The sequence below is a fragment of the Lepisosteus platostomus genome, chromosome 13 (assembly GCF_059453375.1).
Source record: "Lepisosteus platostomus isolate fLepPlt1 chromosome 13, fLepPlt1.hap1, whole genome shotgun sequence".
NCBI classification, from domain to species: Eukaryota; Metazoa; Chordata; class Actinopteri; order Semionotiformes; family Lepisosteidae; genus Lepisosteus; species Lepisosteus platostomus.
Window position 1 is genome coordinate 37585498 of NC_142623.1, and position 22223 is coordinate 37607720.

The following is a 22223-nucleotide window of genomic DNA, read 5'->3' on the forward strand; positions in this document are numbered from 1 at the left end:
AATTGGCTTTTTTTTTGTCAGAGCTTCAGTAAGTTTCTAAGTTTTTAAGGCAGCTATTAAAATTAAACAGGGCCTAGTGAATGCTGATTGTTGACAGCATTTTCTTGTCTTTCAGCCACCAATTTGTTTCCTGTCTCCTTCAATAGTGATTGAGAGTCCTCTCTAGTATATTCACCATTTCTCTTGGGACAGAAAAAATAACAAGTGGAGAAAAAATACATATATCTTTGTTTCTTGCTTGTGTAGCCTGAGACAAGTTTAATTAACTGTTCTGTGTGCCTTGCCTGTAAAGGTACTAATGTTAAAGGCTTTTTCAATAAAGATGTGACAAAGCAAATCTTTAGTATTGTGATTACATAAAATGTTTGGATGGCTTTATAATGTGTCTCATTATGGACAAGGTATTTCTATTTGTATCTATATGATACTAATTAATGGTGTTTTCATTAGAAATTTGTTTTAACAAACTGCTTGTTTCCCTCTTTTTTTTTGATACAGCTGCCTCATCGACGAGTGACCTTCTCTACAGCCAATCAAGCTCAGGATCTCCAGGATCCCTCCCAGCACAATTATTATGACAGCGGGTTGGAGGAATCGGAGACTCCAAGCAGCAAGTCCTCCTCAGGGCCTCGGATTGGACCACTGGCTCTCCCAGAAGACCACTATGAGAGAACCACCCCTGATGGCAGTATTGGCGAAATGGAGCACCCTGAAAACGGTAAGGTCAACATTTTCAACTCAAGTGTGCCACCTTATATCATAGTTAGAGCCGGACACGTACATTGCTTAGTGTAGTATGTAGTGTAGCAGCAATAGTCATCTAGTATTGAGTATTAATTTATTTGAGCAAGATTAAAGATGTGCTTATTAAAAATATTTTCACTGAGAACAAACAAGGAGAAGAGGAACCTTTTATAGAGGCGCTTCTTATTCAAATTCATCTCTTCGGCACTCAAGTTCTGAAGAATTATAAGTGATAAACCTCTGATAGCAAGATAAAAAGAGTAGTAATGACATTAAAACAATGAGCCAAAGCAGATTTTGCTCGGTTACTTTGACAATCATTTAATTAGACTAACTAATCATCCTTAAGTGTAAAAAAAAATGGAGTGGCTAAAGCTTTGTAGAGTTCCTATTCCTATTTAAATACACTTATTCTGCTCTCACATTTTGATGAACAATGAGTGGTCTACCCCTGAAAGCTAGACAAAAATGTAACACTGGTATAAAGAAAAAAAAAGATAAAAGGAGATTTTTCTTTTGTGATTTTGCTTAAAGATCCTCTAATTAGACTCATAATTCATCCTTAATTAAATATCTTCTGATCTGCCTCACAAGCAGAACTAGGTATGAGGGGTTATTTTACAGAAGAAGCTGTCTTTCAAGCTTGGTTGAAACTCATTGTGTTCACAGTGATCCGTGTGGGTGCTGTGCGATTGTTTATAGCTTTCAGTATTGCTCAACAGTGCTAAAAAGCAACCAATCACATTTTTAAGTCTTAATGATATTGCCACAGAAGTACACAAATTAAAACTTGGAATTAATGAAGCATGTAGACAAATTAATCCCTGTGTATTGACGTCTGTGCAAACAGCAATGCATTGCTTTAGTTAGGTAGCTGAACACAAGGAATGTTATAGAAGCAGTTCAAGGAGTGGAAAGTTCCAAAATACTGCCAGTAGGATTGCTTGGTCATAGTTATTTTTGCTATGTTTTGAAAGATCTTACTTGTTCCTAGAATATGTTATTTTTTAGGATTATTTTTAAAAAAGTGAAAATGGCAAACAATATCCTCAAAGAAATGTAAAGTGATATTAACCTTTTGTTTTAAACTGTGATAATCTTTCAGAAATAAAAATACATTATACTTTTTGTCCTGATTTTCTTCCATTATTTTGGTTTAGCATTTGTGTACTGACGTTGAGAAAAATAAATATGTAATGTGTAAAAAGGAGAAAGAACTATAGAGCAGCAAGGATCTAATCAGATTTGAAAATCCAACTAAATACTAAGATTGTCCCTTCCAATCAGGATGAGAAGCGAAGAAAAACCCTGAAACTGCTCCATATAAGTTGTTTTGTATAGATCTCACGTATGGCATCTGTAAAGACAATTACTGTACTCGCACTGTGTAGCCTGAGGCCAATTCCTCCATCTGGAGGAAAAAAATACTTGTGTTCTTCCTTTGATTCCTACGGATCATACACGGTCCCTTGTGTGTAGGAAGGAGGTCGCAGTTAGAGGGAGTTCTTCCAAACAGCGGCTGAACTCATTTGCCTGCAGGTATTTCCTAAGGAAGTGGTGGTGTGGGTGTGAGGTATACAGAGCCCACATGCTAAATTGATGTTGATGGAGTCGGGCCTTTTTCTGCGGAAGAATAAAACATTGTTTTTGTAAATTAGCTTTCCTTTCTTTCAGTAATCCTAGGAGTTTATTGCACATTCAGACATTTAATAATCTTTTTCTTATCTGGTCTCACTATGGAATTTCTGTGTAGACAGCTCACTTGCTCACCAGGGTTGAGACATTTTCATGTGGTTAATTTGTTGCAATGTTAGTAATATTTACTGACAGCAGCATTACCACCTTCTAGCCTGATCTTCTAGGATCTCTAGGTTAAACAAGGATTGGCCTGGCAGTACTGGGTTGTGAAATCTCCGGGGAGAAGTTGCTGTTGTAAGTGGTGTGAGTGAGCCAGTAGGTGGCACTGTTTCCACTGGACCAAAATTTGCAAAACCAATACCCGAGTATGGTGAACATGGTGACTGCTGAAGGAGGTACTATCCTTTCCATTAAAGTGACTACATGGTTATTAAAGGTCTCATGGTACAGTTTTTAAGAGCAGAGGTGCTCAATACTATTTTGTAGTTGAATTCCACTCTGGTTTTATACCATTTGATCAATCTAAACTTCCCCCTCTATTTCGTTTCTCACGTCTCTACCTGACCTGTCATGTGGTGATTACTGTAGTAGTTGTTGTTGATTGTATTTACATATCAGTTTTTATCCCAAATGATTCTGAAGAGCTTCACGTATAGGAGGAGGCACACCACTGAATTGCACCAACCACCTGGGTCGCGCAGTTATATGCCAGCTGCCCCAGTACACAGCAGCATTAGCACCTTAAAACCTGATCCCATTAGATCTCAGAAGTTGATCAACACCCCTACTCTTACTCTGGTTTCTCTTACTAAGCATCCCTGCACGCTCATAAATCTGAGAGCATATTGTTTCCAGCAAGGAACCTCTGAAAGATGCTTCTTTTGAAGGATGGGTGGTTACTGCAGTCTTACGTAACTACTAGTCTTAAATCACAGACCATTACAGTGCGATTGAAAAGCACAGGAGCTTTATATTATGCCAGTGTTGGAATAGAGAGCCTCATAATGAGAGTGGTGCATACAGCAGTTATAAATCAGCTGGGTGTCAGAAAACACAGTCTCACAGTGCTGGCTAAGGATGCTAATCATTAAAACAGGGAAAAAACAGAGACCAAGGCACCTAATTGAATTCAGTCATGAAGTCAATCAGGAGGTAGTTATGAGATTATTCCAGTTACATTAAGATTAAGAGCTCATTACAGACAGAACAATTCAGAATTGTGGAACAAAACTTGAGCCTTTTTCTGTTTTTTCTTTTTTTTTTCTCCCTTCCCTTTAAATTGAATAAAGCTTCCCAGATAATGGAGTATAATTCCATTAGTCCTGCATATGATCCTCCTTGTGGCAGATCTCAGTTCTTCCTCCAGACACCCTTTTCCCTTCCCTAATTGCCCAATTTCCTGCACATAATAGAAATGGATCAGTTTAGTTTTCCAATGCAGGCCCTGTTATTTAGGCAGCTACTTAAATCAAGAAAGGTCACATGTTACTGTCGAGCAATTGGTAACTTCAGTATATGAATGATGAGTGTTCTGTTTTTCATCCAAATAGGCCGATGCAGCCCGCAAGACATAATGCATCTTGATATAATGTAATTATAGCACATTGTGTGCAGAAGCATGTGAAAAGCATTACAAAAAATAAAAGGCAGGGAGCAACTCATCCTAGAATTTACATGCTTTTCCATTTAAAGTAGTGTGACACTGAAATATGTTTATTTGCGTCTCACCATTCATTCATTCAGCGATTGGCACTTAAAGTTGGGTGTATCTGGGCTCACTTAGTTAAGTGCCGATTAAGGGGAGAAGAGCAAAAAAGCTTTAAACTCCGAATAACGCTCACTTTAAATTGTGGTGAAGAAACATTTTTAAGAAAATAGGGTTTGTGAACAGTAAATGGGATGTGATATAGTTATTAGCATTCCCAATCCTCTTGGTGTCATCCTGTTTTGGGGTCCGCTTTGCAAAATACTAGGAATTCAGTTCTCACCTTTCGTCATTGACTGCGAAGGATAACGTTTTCAGATGGCTGGGCACATTTTGAAAGTCTAGCTGTTTGGCCAGAGAGAGGTGTAGATGAAAATATTTAGCAATAAAATCTAAATTTAATTATAATCAAAAGAAATATAAAGTCATTCTTGTATTTATCTTTTTTAGCATTGTCCCTGAATGAGGTGCAAGCCTGACCCCGTACAGTATGTACTGTTTGTTAATCATTACGGTTTGTTGTGGCAAATGAAATACATGTCCTTGTGTGTGGAAGCTTGTTGTGTTTAAGTATTTTCATGAGTTTAGCATTGCATGTTAATCTGCAGTTCCTTTCAGTCAGTCTGCTGATTTTATCAAGGTGTCTTAGGATATACGCAATTTACTCCATTTTACTGTAATATCTTGAATGCTTAATTCTATGACACCTGCCTATGTTCATTAATGCTCCTTGGCAAAAACAACCAAGACATTTATATGGGAGATAGAACAATATGTATTAAACGCTTGGTAGTTGAAAAAAAGATAATGATAAGTTACTCCAATGCTGAAAAAAAGAAAGCTGTAGCTCTGCTTGTTATTACTTTCCAAATATTTTAAATATTGTGATGTGGTATCTTCCTGCAGATTGCATTGGTTAATTGCTCTGAGTTGTAAGAAAATGGCATCATAAATAACCTTGCGTTCTGTGTAGAGTACATTTATAGATAATTATGAGGCACTGAAACAATCTCTGTTGTCAAGATTAAGCCTTCTAAATTTATTGTGCTGAACATTCACATAGGACTCCACACCTACGAAGCCTGCTTAATAACAATGGTTGTTTTCTTGGCAGTTTTAGTGTAAACTAAAAATCTAAAATTGAATTATACATCACAGATCCCTTTTTTGTGGAAGAGTACTTTGAAAAAGAAGCTTTTTAGCCAACAATCAGGATTTTCAAATCTGTTTTTGTAAATAATCTCTTTATATAACATAGTACATATTTATGGTTTGTGCAAATCACTAACTGGGGGCTTTGCAGTGTTTTGCATATGTAGTTATTGCGAAGCATATTTGAACCTTCTTGCTTGTTGTAGATTGTCTTCTGATCATAAGTGAAAAACTAAACTAGTACCACCTCCTACAAGTTTTCCCTGAAGTAAGATCTGTATTTCTGCAGGGCTGGAATGGGTTCTCATAATGATTTTGGCAAATGGAAAAACAAAACAAATGAACACAGAACATCTGTGCTATTGTCGCAGTGCATTTCTCATTTTGTTAAGAAAAACGGCTGATTAAATATCAAGTATGGTGCCATTTTACGAGACTATAGCTTCACAAAATGTGTAATTGGCAGGTTTGTATAGCCTGTTTTCCAAATTAAAAACATTATGGAAAACAGACCACTCAGTATTCAAATGATGAAATAGGAAGTTTCAGTTGGGATTTTCCATCTCTAACAATACACCCTTTGCTGGTTAAAATCAAAACTTGAGTTTAGTGAACTTGTTTCATTAAATAACAGCTGGTCATTTTAAATCTGTACAAAAAAAACATCATCAGAGGACAGATCACTACTGATGTTTCCTAGTTATTTCCAGCACAATGTACCTTCTAAAAACATATTTCAAACTGAATGGGAGGAAATGAAGTGAATCCCTTCTAGACACAATGCCTGTGAATGGACTATTTTTCTAGCATTGTGTAATGCTAATTTGCTCCACACGTCCACTTCCTGTTGAGCTGTTGTCTTCTGGGATCTGATTTTTCACAGAACCTCACAGAAAAAATTGTGTATTTCAGTACTGAAGAAATGTAAATGAAATAAATGTATCGGAAAAAATGCACATACAGTATTTACCCATTAATTTTTTTTGTGTTGGCTGGTTTTAAAATCTGCATTGAGGGGTCTCAGCCTTTCCAGACTTTGTCTGCTCCTTTTTCTTTGTGCAAAAGAAAACGTCAAAATCTAACAGCACATAGTTAGATGCTGATCAAAAAAGATAAGTTCTCACCTGGACTGGGAATAGAATACTCTTCTAAGTAGACACAATGGTTAATAGAACACTGCCTCTTGTGTGAATACCAATTACTACAGGCTTACATCACAATCAATTTTTTTACATCTTCAGAAAAAGAAAACACAAAAAGAAAGCAGTAGCAGCTTGGTTCTGCTTCGGCAGTGCTAAGACAGACATGTTCTTTGCTTGCGCTGCAGGAGAAGGCAATGCGAATGCTTTGTGCCTCCATATTCCTTATGCTCCCCGCCTACCCCAACTCTTTTATGAACCTCTCGGGGGGTGGCTCTAGATTCTCGTTAAAATGAATACCAATGATGGTTTCTGGCGCTGGGTCAGTGCCTGGTTCCTTGCAGCTGTCAGGGTAGCAGAGAGCAGGCACAGAATCCCTTTGGAAATGCCCCTCGAAGAGTATAGAGTTTTGTCTCTGCAAAGGGAAGTGTTTTTCTGCTTCTCAACAGGTAACCGGCAGAAAAGAAAAAAAAATCGATCACATATCAGTATGCATCACAACTTATTGCAGCAGCCTACAATGCGGTGATCATTAAGTCTGCTGGCCATTAAGAAGATCATTTGAAATGCAGCCGCATGCCAAATAAGCTGTTAATCCATATTGTAAAAAGTGCTGCAGGAGTCTTTTGAAATACAACTATACATCTACTAAGACTTAAAAAAAACTAATTATTTGCTTTTTTGGATTTTTTTATACCAGAGATAGTCCCTCCTTTTGCATCAATCTAGTTAACTATGTTCAACCACATTTTACCCTCCATTGCATTAATATTATATTAATATTATTAAATATTAATAAGCGCATTCATATTTCTATTTATTCTGTGCATAATAAATTATGATAATTTAAAATAGTATATACAGGTAGTGAACATAACAATTAAAACACCATTGTAAGGTCATTTAATGGGGCGTTGGGCCACCATGTGGAGCCCATACAGTCTGTGTGCACTGTGGCATAGTATCTGCCATCAACTGGAATTCTGCAGATGGGGTGTTGCACCATTCTTTCATGAGAAAGTCAGTCAACTCACACCTAGTTGATGGAGGTGGAAAAGGCTATCTCTGGTGTCATTCCAGAATATCCCATAAATGCTCAGCTGGTTTCAGATCTGGTGGCTGTTTGATGTGTCCATCAAACCACTGGACAACTACAGATGCTCTTTGTATGTGCGCATTACCAGCTTAGAAGACACCCATCCCAGCAGGAAAGAAATGCTCCAACATAGTGTGAAGATGATCATTTGGAACTATTAAGAAGTGATTAGCATTGCCCTTGCCTTCTAATTTTACATCTCATTTACCCAGATATTTCCATTTTTCGCCCACTATCTGGAGCTCTCAAGGAAAAAGGATAAATTGTTTTGTACATGTTATTATCCTTACTTATAATACTTCAGTTATGAGGGATTGGGAGTTAGAATACTGGGTAACAAAGTTCTTTATAGTTGAGTAGAAATAAAACACAAATCCTGGCCTTCGTTGTAACATTTTTGCAGTACTTAATTTTTTTAACAATACTTTTGCTTGTCAGTAGGTGCAGTGCACACAAAACATGTTATTTTATTTTTAAAGAGCATGTTTACTGCCTAACATCCATTATCATCTTTATATTGCACTAAGTGTTTCACTGGCAGCATATCGTAAACATCTTATATTTATGAAGGGAGGACATTCTTGAAAATAACTATCTTCAGTGTGCATGCACCTCCTTAATTAGCTGATAAAAATACACAGACATCAGGGAAAAGTATGTGGGTTTAAGTGCTGCCTTTTCCTTCCAAATAGTGAATTCTGCTTGGCAGGCTTTAAGATACTTGTGCTAAAACAGCTAAGCTTGGTGACGTGGTGTAACCCAATCCTTTGAGCTGACTGATGGCTGATCAAGTGTCTGCTGGAAAGGATGACCTTCTGGTTCATTTTGCTGATGCAGGAACGAGCCATGGCACTGTGCTGCCTTGAAAAACATCCCTACCTTTGAACATTGCGTCTTCTCGTAGCAAGGCTCAGTTCTTTTGTGTTTGCAGCAATTTCGTTTTACTTCAGAAAACGTTTCTGCTGGTTATTTTGATTAAATATTAGCATCTTTGTTACCTTAACCTGGAGAACCTGTTTTGCTGTTTTGCTAGACCAAAGTGCCCCTTAACTTTCTCAAAAACATAAATAAAAGTAATAGCTTCATCCAGCTATAAAGCAAGAGCACATAGGTTCATCTTCTGGCTTATTTCAGTACATTGAAATCAATGTCTAGCAAAATAAATTTTAAACATTACAGATCTAATTAAATAAACCTGAAAGCCATGCCTTCCTGACATTTACTTACAGTACACTAAGGTGGTCAAAATAGTAATAATAATTAATAATTTTTTTTAGTATTTGTATTCATTCCATGGTATCCCAAAGCAATTCACATACAGGTGGGGACCCACCTCATCCACCAGGAAGTATAGCACCCACATAAAGGTTTTATATATGCATGGTTCATTTTGCTTTGGAAGCATTCATGCAGAGTATTTACTGACTATTCTAAGGAGGATGTTGACTCCCACTGTCTCTCCCAGGTCTGGAAGGGAATTTATTTAGCCTTCTACTGTTGTTTATTTCCCCTTATCGGCAATACCTTGCTGCACTCCTGTCTTGGTGAGTAAAGACCCCTGGTCTGTTCCAGCCTCCCTCGAAGTTACAGCAGTAAATTGTCCTGCTGCAGGCAAAACTGCTGTGTGATGTACAATGGGAGTGATTGTGCTGAGTTCTGCATTTCTCATGGCTTAGTGGCAGCAGGAATGCAGTCTTTACAGGGGTTTGTCTGCTGGTCACACCCAACTAAGTTTCATAAGATGGATACCAGTGTATGGTATTTATCTTCTAGCTAATTTTAGCCACATAAATGTGAATCTAAGCCGCTTCTGGGAGCTGTGAAACAAAGAGAAGCATCTACAACACTTAAATTCGGTTCCACTGGAAATTCAGCAGTAAAGCATCATTTAAATTTCAGCTTGAGTACTTGATCCTGTTGGAATGTAGCCTGCCCCTAGCACAAAGCAGACCATACAGCAGAAGCTCAAAAGCTGAAATAAAATTGGCCACACATTGAGTAACAACAAAGTGTGTCCAACAAGTATTCATGGTCCTCCGCATGCTCCTTATTCCTGTTTGCTGTAATAGGGTTGGCTAACTTGTTCCTTTTGAGCTGAAGAAGTGACCCATTGTGAATAATCATTAAGGAAGCATAACCTTGACTCTGCAGTACCACTTTTAAGAACACTAGATCAGTTTACATGAGTCGTTTTTCTCACGTGAGTCAGCAATGTGTGTGCATGGGTGGGGTGAAAATGTGTGACACAACTCAAAAAGCAGCTTTAGTACTTTCATGGGAATTGACATTTCACATGAAATATAGGAAAATGCTGATGAAACGAATGATTGTCTATAACTCTAAATACCGGTTTCATGTCAAAAAGCTAGCCATATTTGCTAATCAGTGTGTTCAGTTTGTCAGCATTAAATCCATTGGGATCAAAAAGTAATCATGGACCAAAGATTAGAGCAGATAATTTTATGTTGGCAATATATTTTCTTATTGGACGAATATACCATACCAACTAGCCTGTGTCTGTCTACCTTAAGACTATGTTTTGACTTTTACTATTGTCAATTCATTTTCTCACTGCTTAGTCATGTGAGGGTCCTGGTGGTAACGGGCTGTGCAGGGCAGACCAGACTTCCCTTTCCCCATCTATAGTTGCCAGCTCCTCCTGGGGGATTCCTATGTACTTCCAGGCCAGCTGAGAGATATAATCCCTCCAGCATGTCCCAGGCCTGCCTAAGAGCCACATTAATTGGCCATTTGCTCAAAGTTCCTCTCAGATCCTTCCTGGCTTTCTGCCCAGTTCCAAACAATCATGAAGATGGAGCCCAGCAGCCCCACGGAGAAACCTCATTTCTGCTGCTTGCACCCGCAATCTCATTCTTTTAGGCACCACGCAAAGCCTGTGACCATACTCTAGGTGAGGATGGAGACATGGACCAAGCAGAAAACCGAGAGCTTTGTCTGGAATCTCAGCTCCTGCTTCACCTGCCTCTACCGGTCCTCTCTACCCTCACTCTTGAACAATTAGTACTATTGCTAAGTACAATTTATTTTTCTTCCAAAGATGCTAAATTATTATTAGAAGTTGCTTAGTTGTTAACAATGTATTGGGGAAAAAAACAGGCACAGTCAGCAAAACAGTGCTGTTAACATTTATTATCTCTCATGAAACAGTTATCTGTACATGTAAGCACTATCAGAATATTATCTCCCCTCTTTATTTGCTTGATGTCCAGGGAAAAGTATGTTTCTGAGTAAAATGATCTTTATATTTAAATACCAAAAGGTACCAAGTCAAAGTTTATTTCAACAATAAAAATGCCTTCTCATGTACTGGACAATAAATGTGATATTAACGAACACAACTTTCCAGTGACTACAGCAACAAATCTTTTGTTGTGCCCTTTGTAATTTGATTATTTTAACAGCTTGCAAGGAGTGAAGCTTATTGAATCATAGTCATTACATGATCATCCTAATGCAATGCAGTGATATGTACAATGTGGCCTAATCTTTGACATAGCTCCTTCGATCTAGAGAGCATTGATTGATAAAAGTGTTAAAGCTGAAACAGATTTGCATTTCTCTCAGCTCAGGGTAGAACTATTCCAGAACAAAAATAATCTGCAGCTGCATGCCAAAATTGATCATAGATGGTATAAGGGCAAAAGCTCAAATTTAGAAATCAAAGCTATTTTGACAACCCAGTAAAAAGGAAATGTGAAAATTAAAGAAGGCAGGAGATGTACTGTACTATCATTAGTGGACCTGCTTTAAGGAAAATGGTTAAAAGCACAGGAAAGTAGTAAACTGGATGATTTGTCTATTAGTTCCTTCTCCACTGCCAGCTTCTAACCATCAAGGGATTGATTTTTGTCCTCCTGAGTCCTCAGGGTGGGTGGGAGGAAGCTGGAGCAACACCCTTCAATTAATGCTCAGAAGAGTACCTGGAAAAACATCAAAAATGAAAAAAACAACTAGACTGTCAGTGGGAGGTTTCAGCTGAATCACAGGCTAGTGGCCAAGTGCAAATGATTTTCAACCAGCCCATCCTGTTGACTTAGTGTACCAATATTCTGCATCAAAGTAATTTATCTAACCGCACATGTCTCTAGGATTTTCTTTTGCTTCCATCTCTTTTAGATGGAATATGTTTTCTTTGAAAAAGGTAAAACATGAAAACATCTTAATGCATTCCGTTAATTTATTTCTCTGTGTGTGTAAAGCTTATCTCTCTAGTTAAGAAATGATTTATTCTGTTTCATCCACAGATTATGCAGCACTTTTTTTTCCAATACTCACTTTCTATTTTTGGCATAACTGCCTGCAATCATTTCACTCAATTGATTTTTCATTTTTTCTTCGTATTCTTGAAGCCATGAGACACACATGATGTACCCATTGTTTAGAGGGTAAATACTCTTTTAGGTATATATATCTTTATATCTCTCCTTGTATGTTACAGGATCTATTTTACCCTATTTTTCCATGGACTTATATTCATTATTATTAATATTAAAAAGCATAATACTTTGATCATTTTAACATGCCTCCATATTGCAGGAATTAAGTGCTGAAGTTGCTTCATCATTAGGGTCATTTTAGCTTTGTTGGGAAATGGGAGTTATAGTAGCTATCAAAGGGAATAACATAATCTGTTGTTGCATGGTTTTAGCCAGTCCCTCTTGGATTTCTCATGGTGTTTATGTCCCAGGGAGGATGAAGGAGTTGCATGCAAAGGCAGGAAACGTCTCCTGGGCCTGAGGGCTGCAGGTTCCCCCTTCAGGCTTGTCCACTGTTGTGTTTTTCATGGAGTCTACTGAGGCTGTTTTTTGCATAGGTCTCACTCCAGCCTGCTGCTTCACAGGAGGACAGTGGAGCTGAGAGCTCCATAGTAACGGGGCTCAGGACTGATTCTGATGTGCAATGTTTCCCATCTGACAGACCAATTAAAAAGGGATTTGAAAACACAGCAATACGCAAATGAGCTCGGAAGTCCAGCTAGAAGTGCAGTGAGGTTAGCTCAGAATACTTAAATGGGGTGAGAAATTGTTAATGAAAGATTTAGTTAAAAGCTCTCAAGGCTGATACTTCCTTCACATAATTCACAGGACAGCACATCTCAAGGGCAAGATCCTTATCTAAAGCAAGATAAGATCACAAAACACCAAACCTAAAAAGACAGAAGTTGCACATAAAATTACTTGTTAACTTAGGTTAAGGATTCACAGAATGTGTGTCTTAATCCAGTCAAGAAAACAGATGTCTCACAGATGTTGCATAAAATTACTTTTAAATTCTGATTTTTTGCAGAAGATGGAAATTTTTGCTTGATTTCAATGTCTTCATACAAGACTGATAAACTTCAGCAGAATCAGCCAAATATTTGGATAACTTGAAGTTTCTGTGGTAAGAGTATTTAAATTCTCAGCCAGCAAAAAAAAAAACAGGCAGCTACTGTGGTTGCACTGGAAAGCAATTATTTTAAAATCCTCAGATAGCAGGCACCCTCCATGCCGAGGAAACAGCTAAAGTAACTGTAAATATGGAAGAAAAATCTGAAAAATGTCATGTATTAAAAACTCTTAAAACTAAAAAAGTGAGTTCTATTCTTCTGACAGCTAAAAAAATGTTTCCATGGATATCAAAAGACTGTAGGCATGGCAGCATAATCAGAAACATTCAATTTTCTTTGGTTTTACACAGCAATCTCTGCAATTTGTACATCATCCTGTTTTACTATTGTTGAGGTTTTTTTGCAGATTATAAAGGGCTGCTTTTGTATTGTGCCAAAATACAAATATGTTAAAAAATTAAACTGTGACTCAGCTTACATTTTAGGATAAGTTTATCCAGTCAGACATTTTTTTTTCTCTCAGTCTCTGAGTTTCTCTCAGATTAAATGCTGTTGTAGACCAAAACACTGAGCCCTTGCTGAGAGACATAGGGAAAAGCTAATATGTGGTCACGTTTGAGAAAATGTATTTGTCATTGTTTTTCAAGAGGTATTTCATACCTTAATTTTTAAATTGCTTTACAATTTGTTTGAGGGAAGTGATGCGTGGCCTCATTGGAGCGTCTGCTGGTTAAAACCATGCATGAACATCTACTTACTACTACTACTTACCCATCTTTTCCTACTGTTAATTCTCGGAAATTAGATTCTCTGCTTCCTGGTCCACGTAAAGAGAAATATCATGTCTTTTTTCTGATGAGTCTGCTTTTCTTATATTTTTGAGTACTGTAAAATGCAAGTTTAATGACTTCATAGGACATATTTAGTGGCTCTGTGGAAACTGCAGTGGCCTTCATGGCATTGATGACCCATGCAATTGTCAGGTGAGGATCAGAAAAGAGAGAGAACAATTGGAGGCCGAAACCTGAGGTTATTAACCTAGGGGTCGCGACGTAGTACCAGGGGGTTCGCGCAATAGACATCACGGAAAGAATCAACCAAAGGTTAACACACACACTAGGGCGGTAAACAGTACATGTAAAATAGGACACGTACAGTATGCCGGGTCAGGTTGGTTACACATCAAAGGACAAAAACAGAGGTAAACAATTAACTATTCTATACACCTGCACGGTTAAGACTATTTACATTAGCAGGGTGACTTAGTGGTCACTCTGTGAGCCCACAGACCCTCCCTCAGCTACAATTCCCAGTCTGCTCTGCAGTGTCCCCGGTGAGGGCACTACATTAATTTCTATTGGGTGAGCCACGATTGTATTTATATTTGTAGCACTTTTTTCTTTTGCGCATGGTAGTCGTGATTAGCCTAGCAATGGAGCATTTTTTAATAGATGGCACTGGAAGAGTGAGAGCTAAAGATAATGTGGAGAAACGCACAGAAGAAAACTCCAAACAGAAAAAAATGAAGAAAACGAGAAATACGACATTTTTTGAAGTAAGCTACAGGAGCTAAGAGGCGAACAATCTACCCTCCAAAAAGCCACCACTGTGAGCCAGAAGGCTCTTCGGGCTCCATCCATCATAGCTAACTAGATTGCCGAAACTGGGAAGCCACACACGTTAGGTGAGACTTTTTTCTTACTGTGCGCAAAGGAAACGGTTTCAATCATGTGTGGGGAAAAGCGCTCCAGAGCAGCTTGCATTGATAACAGTGTCAAACGATGTCGTGTCTAACCGCATTGGGCGTATGGCAAGAGACGTGGAAGAGCAGGTGATCGCTAAGATAAAATCTAGTGTGTATTTTTCTTAACAACTCGACAAGATCACTGATGTCTCCGGAGATGCACAAATGCTTGTTTATGCCAGATTTGTCGAAGAGGGAGAAATCAACGAGGATTTTTTGTTCTGTCATCCTCTTCCTGAGCATGCCACTGGCGATCAACTTTTCGTTTTGCTGGACACATACGTACGTGAGCATGAAATCGAGTGGAACAAGTGTGTGGGAATCTGCTCAGATGGTGCATGAGCTATGACTGGCAAACACAGTGGCAAAACACAGTACAGACCGTTTCTCTGTTCGCTTTGTGGACGCATTGCATGATTCATAGACAAGCCCACGTGGCTAAGAAAATGCCCCCCAAACCCAAATAAGTAATGGATGAAGCTGTTCATACTATAAATTCAATCAAGACCAGTGCAACAGGTGCATGACTTTTAAAGATTATTTCAAAAACTAAGGATAGGATGACTAGAGAGCCAGCCTTTTGATACTACGCACCCAAACTGGGTGGATATTTTTAAATGGCAGCTCAAAACTTGTTTTTTTACTCTGGCTTTTACTAGATTTTTCTTGCATAATGTCAGTGCTGTTTGTACTGTTTGTGCATGGTTCTTTAAATTTGTTATTGTTGCTTTAAGTTGCTAAAAGTTTTTTTTTACTTATTTTGTTGTAACAAGCACTTTGAGTTGCAAAACATTGTATGAAAGGTGCTATATAAATAAAAAACATTATTATTAAGTGAGTAGGCTTACAATTTTTAAATCTCTGTGTGGGGGGGGGGGTGCGAAATATTTTTAACCCCAAAAAATGGTTGCAGTCTCGAAAACGTTAAGAACCCCTGGCCTAAATGATCAACTAAGTCAACAGGGAGATAAACAGGAAAGATGTTCATTATCATTAAGCCTGGCTATCTTTAAAGTGCATTTGGGTAAAAGAGCATTGAGGTATATCCTACTTGGAGTTCTTCTAGTTTCAAGCTAGAGCTCTCTTTAATTAAAGACTTTTAAGGGGATCAGATGTCAGGGGACCCCTGGATTTTACAAAAGCAAGAACTAATTCAACTTGACCTGAAAATAATCCAATGTTTGTGAAGTTTTAGTGTAGCAGTCCTTTATTAAAAGTGAGACTCTTGTAGGTATTTGCAGTCATTGTTTGTCTAAGATTTATTTAAATTAACACAGCAAATCCAAATGAAAGAGGACCCTACCTCTTTCACACTGTGGCTAATGCAAACACATTGAGACTAATAAAAAGCGAAGAGACTGAACATCAAATACCATGTTGGTGATTGACTCAAATAACAAATATTTGATTTGGCCTATAATGTTAGTTAAAATGCATGTATATCATGCAGTTTTAAAGTAAATTGTATCACTGTCTTGAATCAAAATGGTAAAATAACTTGAATGTTGATGTTTTTCATTTTGTGAACATACCATGTATTAATTTATCAGTTTTGTTTGTTTGAATTAGAACTGCTAGGATTCCTGGAGTTGTGCAGAACAGTACCAGCTGACTGATTGTAGCTAGGCTTGATATGCATTGATTGTGTTGTCATAATGCTAGAAAAGACAGATATCAGAAACACCGTTGAAAGATGAAGTCAGAAGCAGCTGCCGGCTTTGAAAATAAAGATGACACAAAGTAAAACAACAGCAGTTAGACTTCCTGCTTTCATGAAAGAGCTTTTTCAAAAAAGATTAGTTCCCAGTCAAGTCAAGCGTTTTATAGCAGACTCTAGTGCAGGCAGACCACTGCTCTGCAAATTCTTTGCCAAGTTTCATGCTCTTTCTCCATTACGGAAAGGAGAAGTGTGGGCAGTTTCTTGGAGAAGTTGGACATGTTGTTAACAGAAGGCAATGACCCATGCAAAAACTCACTCCTCGGTCTTCGTACAAGCTTTTATCCTCACTGTCCACTCTCTTGCACAAAACTGACAGCAGGAGAGATTGAGCAGAGAAGGCAAATGTGCAGGTAGCACTGAACCTCGCTCCCTGGGAAGAGATTCAGGGAATGGGTGGGCGGCAGAAGATATGCCTGACATTGCAAATCAGTTTATCTGTCTGTCAAGCCATGCTTCTACTGTATTTCATATATGGAATTGGATGCTTCTTTATCTTCTAGCCATCCATGTGCAGAAGATGGCTTTCATCTTTTGCATATTATAATGAGACACTGTGCACAGTAACATTCCATGTTAAAATGTCATAGTCATGTGTGTATTCATTCAATTGCAGAGCAAATGACAAACATGCATGTCCTGTTTTATATTTGAGTAGAACCTATCTGTTCACCTCTTTTTTCTATGTAAATGTTTGTTCCAAAGGCGCTTCTCTAAAATCTGCATTATCTATGTGTCAATCTACATTTGGTAGATATTTTATTTGACATAAATGCCTCCTTTTAAAACGGGGTAAGTCTAAGCATGGAAGACGTATGTGATGTCAACAAGCTCTCTGGCTTCTTGTTTGTTGTCACTAGAAGTAAATGAACCAATTGTTTGGATTCTTATGAAAAGAAATAGGCAGGACAAATGAGATTTAGTTGCCCATTTTGGATAAGGTCCTACTGGGGACCAGTCCAGCAAGTGGAGAGTTAAAAAGCTCAAGTTGAGCTGCTTATGTGGACATGACCCCAAAAGGTAATCCTGTAGGACTCAGTCAGGGAAGGAGATTGTTAGTAGGAGATAGACCTAATTAAAATGCGATTTGCACTACAAGGAGCTTATGGAGAAAGCCTGTATTTTAAGGATGACTAAAAATGTATCAAAAGGCTTTTCTTTTTTTAAATAGAGTGGGATGTTATTCTGGTGAAGGGATTTGCTGTGTAAGAATTTCTTTGAGTGACATGCAGCATGGAGAAGTCATGGCTTTGTCACTCAAAGCATTCCAGGAGAATACTTTCAGATTTTGCTTTGCGTGTTCCACATCCAGAATGCATCTAACATTCTGATGCTACTAGAAAATACCAACATTACCAACATTCGTTCTCATGAAGAGGGTGCTGGTGACAGGCGTAACAGCTTCCTTTCACTACTAAGTGCACTTTATAAATTAACCTCACACCACTCCAGATGATTTGATAATTGCTAGGAACTGGATTGAGTTTCTAATGTGGATTTATATCCACTGATACCTGAGAACACATATAACTAGATTCACATACAAACCAAATCGTTTTTGACCACTGGAAATGTGACACCCAGTGACATCACAAGATGTTTAAAGTTTAGAGGGAAAAAAAAAGTTTATAATAAGCTTGTTGATTATTGATTTAATGTCCATGTAGTTTATGTTTTTGGTATTTTTCCTACTGTTTTTTTAACAATTGAGGATTGTTGTTTTTAAAAAAATACAAAACCATGTCTATAATGTCATTAAAAACATGCATTAAAATGGCGGAAGTTCATATTTCCAAACAGTTTTCAGTACATAGTCTTGAACTGTGTTTTCTGAAATAAGCATTTCCTGTGTTCATTACAAAACATGGAAAGACTCATTTCATGATACAAAGGGGAATTGGGTTTCTCCTTTTCTCCTTTAGAAATAAATATTTAATCATAAACTCTTGCTCAAATGTTGTACCCTACTCTCTAGGTGTCTGATTTCTCTGTTTGCCCTCTCATTTTCAAGGATCAGAACTGCCTGTAGGTTGCATTCAGAACAGGCCTTGTTGTTCCTAAGGGGGCAATTTAACTGGTTTCTAGATGGGTGTGCACTTATTTTCTCTTTCTTTAATTTGAGACTGTGGGAATCTGTAACCCATTCTCTTTCTTTCTGTTGCTTAAGGCATTTTTGCTTAAGAAAAAGGTTGAGACAGCATTCCTAGGATGTGTGATATTTGATTCTGATATTACGGTGTCTATATCTATTGATTTCTAGTAGTATTTTTAGGGGGAGAGGAAATAAAAAAGAAAGATAGGCTAAGGCTCTTTTTTCACTTTTGTTTTACCTAGGGCCATTTCTCGCTGTTGTCTCCCATGTGAATTCCAAGCACCTCTTTTTCACTTACTCATGTCTCTCCTTTAAGCTCCATCGAGTTGGTAGAGTGCTGAAGGTAAAATATGAATTGACTTTGCACAAATCTTCTACAGATGGAGGTTTGTTTGTTTAAATACAACTCATAAAGTATCCCCAGTATATCAGACCCCAGTATTAGTATAGTGAAACCCGTGTATCCCCAACAAAAAATGATGAACAGGTGTAAGTATTGTACAGGCACAAAGACATAGTAGTATTAAATGTTAGCAAAATGTCTTCATTTCTAGCAGATGGATACAGTTAGCATCAAAATAATAAATCGTTTTTTTTTCTTGTTGTGTATATAAAAAGACAGGCGTTTTAAAATGAGATTTGAAAACAGAAATTCCAACACACTGCACATTTGATCCTTTTAAAAAGTTAAAAAACAGGTCATGTTTAGAACAGCTAAGCCATAAAAAATGTTCTTTTTTCATTCAGAGGTATCCAGTTCTGGTTCTCATTTTCAGATTTTCATTCCATCTCTAAATGAACAATCAGCAAGTTAGCTACTTCATGTGCTGGTACTTTAAAATGACATGCTGGCTTTCTGTGACCAGGATTGGGTTCTTCTTTATACTGTTGTACATGCTACAAATTTAACTTTAGAATAACAAACCCTCAGTTATAAATGACATTCAGTTATTGTTACAAATAAGCATTAGAAAATAAGGGTTTAATAAGGGTAAATTTAGATGTCTAGCATGTAAAATTAAAAAATGACAGAAAGCAAGGAGATCAACTATGGAATTTAATTCGACATAATTAAATCGGTGTTAAACAGGTATTAAGTAGTAGTTTTACTTTGCTTCTATTCTTTGCATATGGAATTTAGAATGAGTATATCCAAAGGCAGAAATTAAATTTTAAATCTTAAAAGCATAGTAATCTAGAGGGTTTTTTTAAAGGGTTTCTAAAATGCTTAATATAACTTCACTATAGACTAAGAATTAAAAATTATTTTAAGCAATGGATCTCAGTCTTGTGTGAGAGAAGGAACTACAATTCTCTTTTGGTGAAAAGGGACAGGTGTAATAATTATTTAAGATGGCAGTAGCACTACTAGCAGTTAATATATTTCTGCAGTTCAGAATTGCCAATTGGTTTTCTACTGCCATGAAACTTTGGATCATACATTCTTAATTCTCTTTCTGCTAAAACTTTGTAATAGCATGAAAGGGATAAGAACCAGGCATTCTTTCCTCAGAAACATGCACTTGTTAGTACTGTCAACCACTTTTCACACTGTGACCCACAGAGTGACCGTGGTTTAGCATAAACAGGACAGTAAGCAATTCTTGTTGGCAGCACTGCAAGTTCAAAAGCACTCGGAAACCATAGGGTTCACTGCTGTGTGCTTAAGCCAAGAATGCCCTGGCCAACTGAAGCTCACCCAAACCCAGTGGCTCCTGCCTGGGGACTCACAGTTGCAGTTACTACTGATATAGCCAAAACCCTAACAGGTGCTGTCTGGACTGTGTGCCTCCACACGTCACAATTTACTGTTTGGCGACTAAAAGGTAAGTTTGGGGTAGTAAAAAAAAAAATTATAATAGATCTTTCAGTAAATCATATGTACAAATTTAGAACTAAGTGACAATATTTAACAATAAAAATATTATAAATTGTTCGGCAAAATTAAATAGTTAAAGAAAAACAATATGGTTTCTGAAACCCCAGTAACCAGGTGGCCAGAGTTTTTTTTTTTCATGAAGTTTAGCTCCTGCTGAGTTTTAAAGTTGTCGTGGCTTGAGAAGAAGCTTAGTCTCCCAACTTGCAAAACCCTTCTATGACTGGGAGGGGATCAGTCAGCCTAAAAGAAAGACGGGATTACAGGATTAGAAACAGGGTTTTTTTATTTAGTGGTGTCCATCCAACATGGAGGCAAGGGAGGGCTTAATGTGGTAGCCACGAGATGGATGTTGTGATTTTCAGAAGTTGATAATAATGCAGTGCCCCATTGCTTGCTCATTCAACCATTATCCCCTTCAGCCTAAACTGGAAACAGACTATGTGCAAATATAGTGTTCACTAAACTACATGGTGCCTTACTTTTGTGTTTTTCTGAGGTTGATGTGGTATGTCATGTTGATACTTTTTGGGTTTTGCTTAGTACTATCCACCAGAATTATATATCTTTTTTTTCATTAGATGTTATATTATACTTTACATTTATGACTTAATGTAAATTAAGCTTTTTTAAGCTTCAAAATGATGTATATTCTTTTAGTTTTTCTTTGGTTTAAGCAGTATGATGGATGTTGTCTTTGCATTGTGTATTAACTTTAAAAAATATATATTTTCTTCATTTTGAGTCTGATACTACTTTTAGTCTTTGTCTTTTGGAAAAAAAGCTGTGATTTCCTTTCAGCATGCATGGATAGTGAGCACTTTACTAGCTCAAGGCTCATAAAGTTTGTTGTTTGTCCTGTGAATATCATACCCATGTGCTCTAGCCTGTGAGTACAGTATCCGCACAGGATTGTCATGATTTTAATTTCTTGTTTTCTTAAGCAACAAAGGCATATTAATAACTGTCCTTGGAGAGTGAACCAAGTGAGTGGGTAGTAGTGCACAATAAACAGTCTAGAACATCTGAAGAAAAATAGTGACTGCACTCAAAAGGTCAGTTTCAGACAGAAAACTAATGAGTATTGAATGAAGTGCCGAGTATCCATTGAACAGATGACATTAGACATTTACTTTATATGGAGATGCTCACAATTGTCCTCCACAAAGTCAGTTCTTCAGTACAAGTGGCAGTACTTGTTACATCACTCTGTGCACGTCCTTTTAAAATGAAATCGGTGTCCTGATTTCCAGCTGAATGATTTGCTCTGGGTCAGTGTGCCATGGCACATCACAAGGCCTCACGGTTCAAAAACTGATTACAGTGCAGGTTCTATAGGTCATGGAAACTAGGGGACACTGGCTGCCAGTGGCCATTTCTGTTCTCACCAAGCTGGATTCACCTACCCTGCAGATAGATGGCTTGCCCCAGATTTCATCATCAGGCTCATATCTGGGCAATGTCAGGCATGTCTAACGATTTGACTTAAAACCTAATATGTAGGTTATGGAAGTAGCCACAGAGACAACTACAACAAATGCGTACATTTATAATTATAGAATGCATTTTAATTGACTATTCAGTCACCCGCAAAACTGGTTGAAGCTGGTACATTATGGAGAGGTATCTAACACAATCTAACAAGTAAAGGTTTATTCCATGCTGAAAAGAGAAGAAAGGAAGCATAACGTTTCAGCTGTAGAGCCTTCTTCAGGTGTCTGTCGGGAGTCTTTGGGTGTCGGGTGTCCGAAGAAGGCTCCACAGCCGAAATGTTGTGCTTCTTTTCTTCTCTTTTCAACATGGAATATACCTTTACTTGTTCCTTTGCAGCCTACCCATGCTGGCGCAGCTACCCACCTGAACTAACACAATCTTACTTTCAAAGACTATTTCTGCAAGTTCATTTTACATCTTCAGTGTTCTCCCTTCAACTTCTTTGTGTGTTCCTTTTCTAAGAGTGATAACCCTGG

General features: G+C 37.7%; 1 protein-coding gene across 1 annotated transcript in view; it reads left to right on the top strand.

Moving 5' to 3' along the window:
- Positions 1 to 22223, top strand: part of LOC148650563 (protocadherin-1-like) — a 166673-nt gene that overhangs the window by 98387 nt on the left and 46063 nt on the right. Inside the window, exon 4 of the mRNA XM_088604536.1 lies at positions 499 to 718. Coding sequence (XP_088460662.1) covers positions 499 to 718 — 220 coding nt within the window. The remainder of the gene's footprint in view (positions 1 to 498; positions 719 to 22223) is intronic.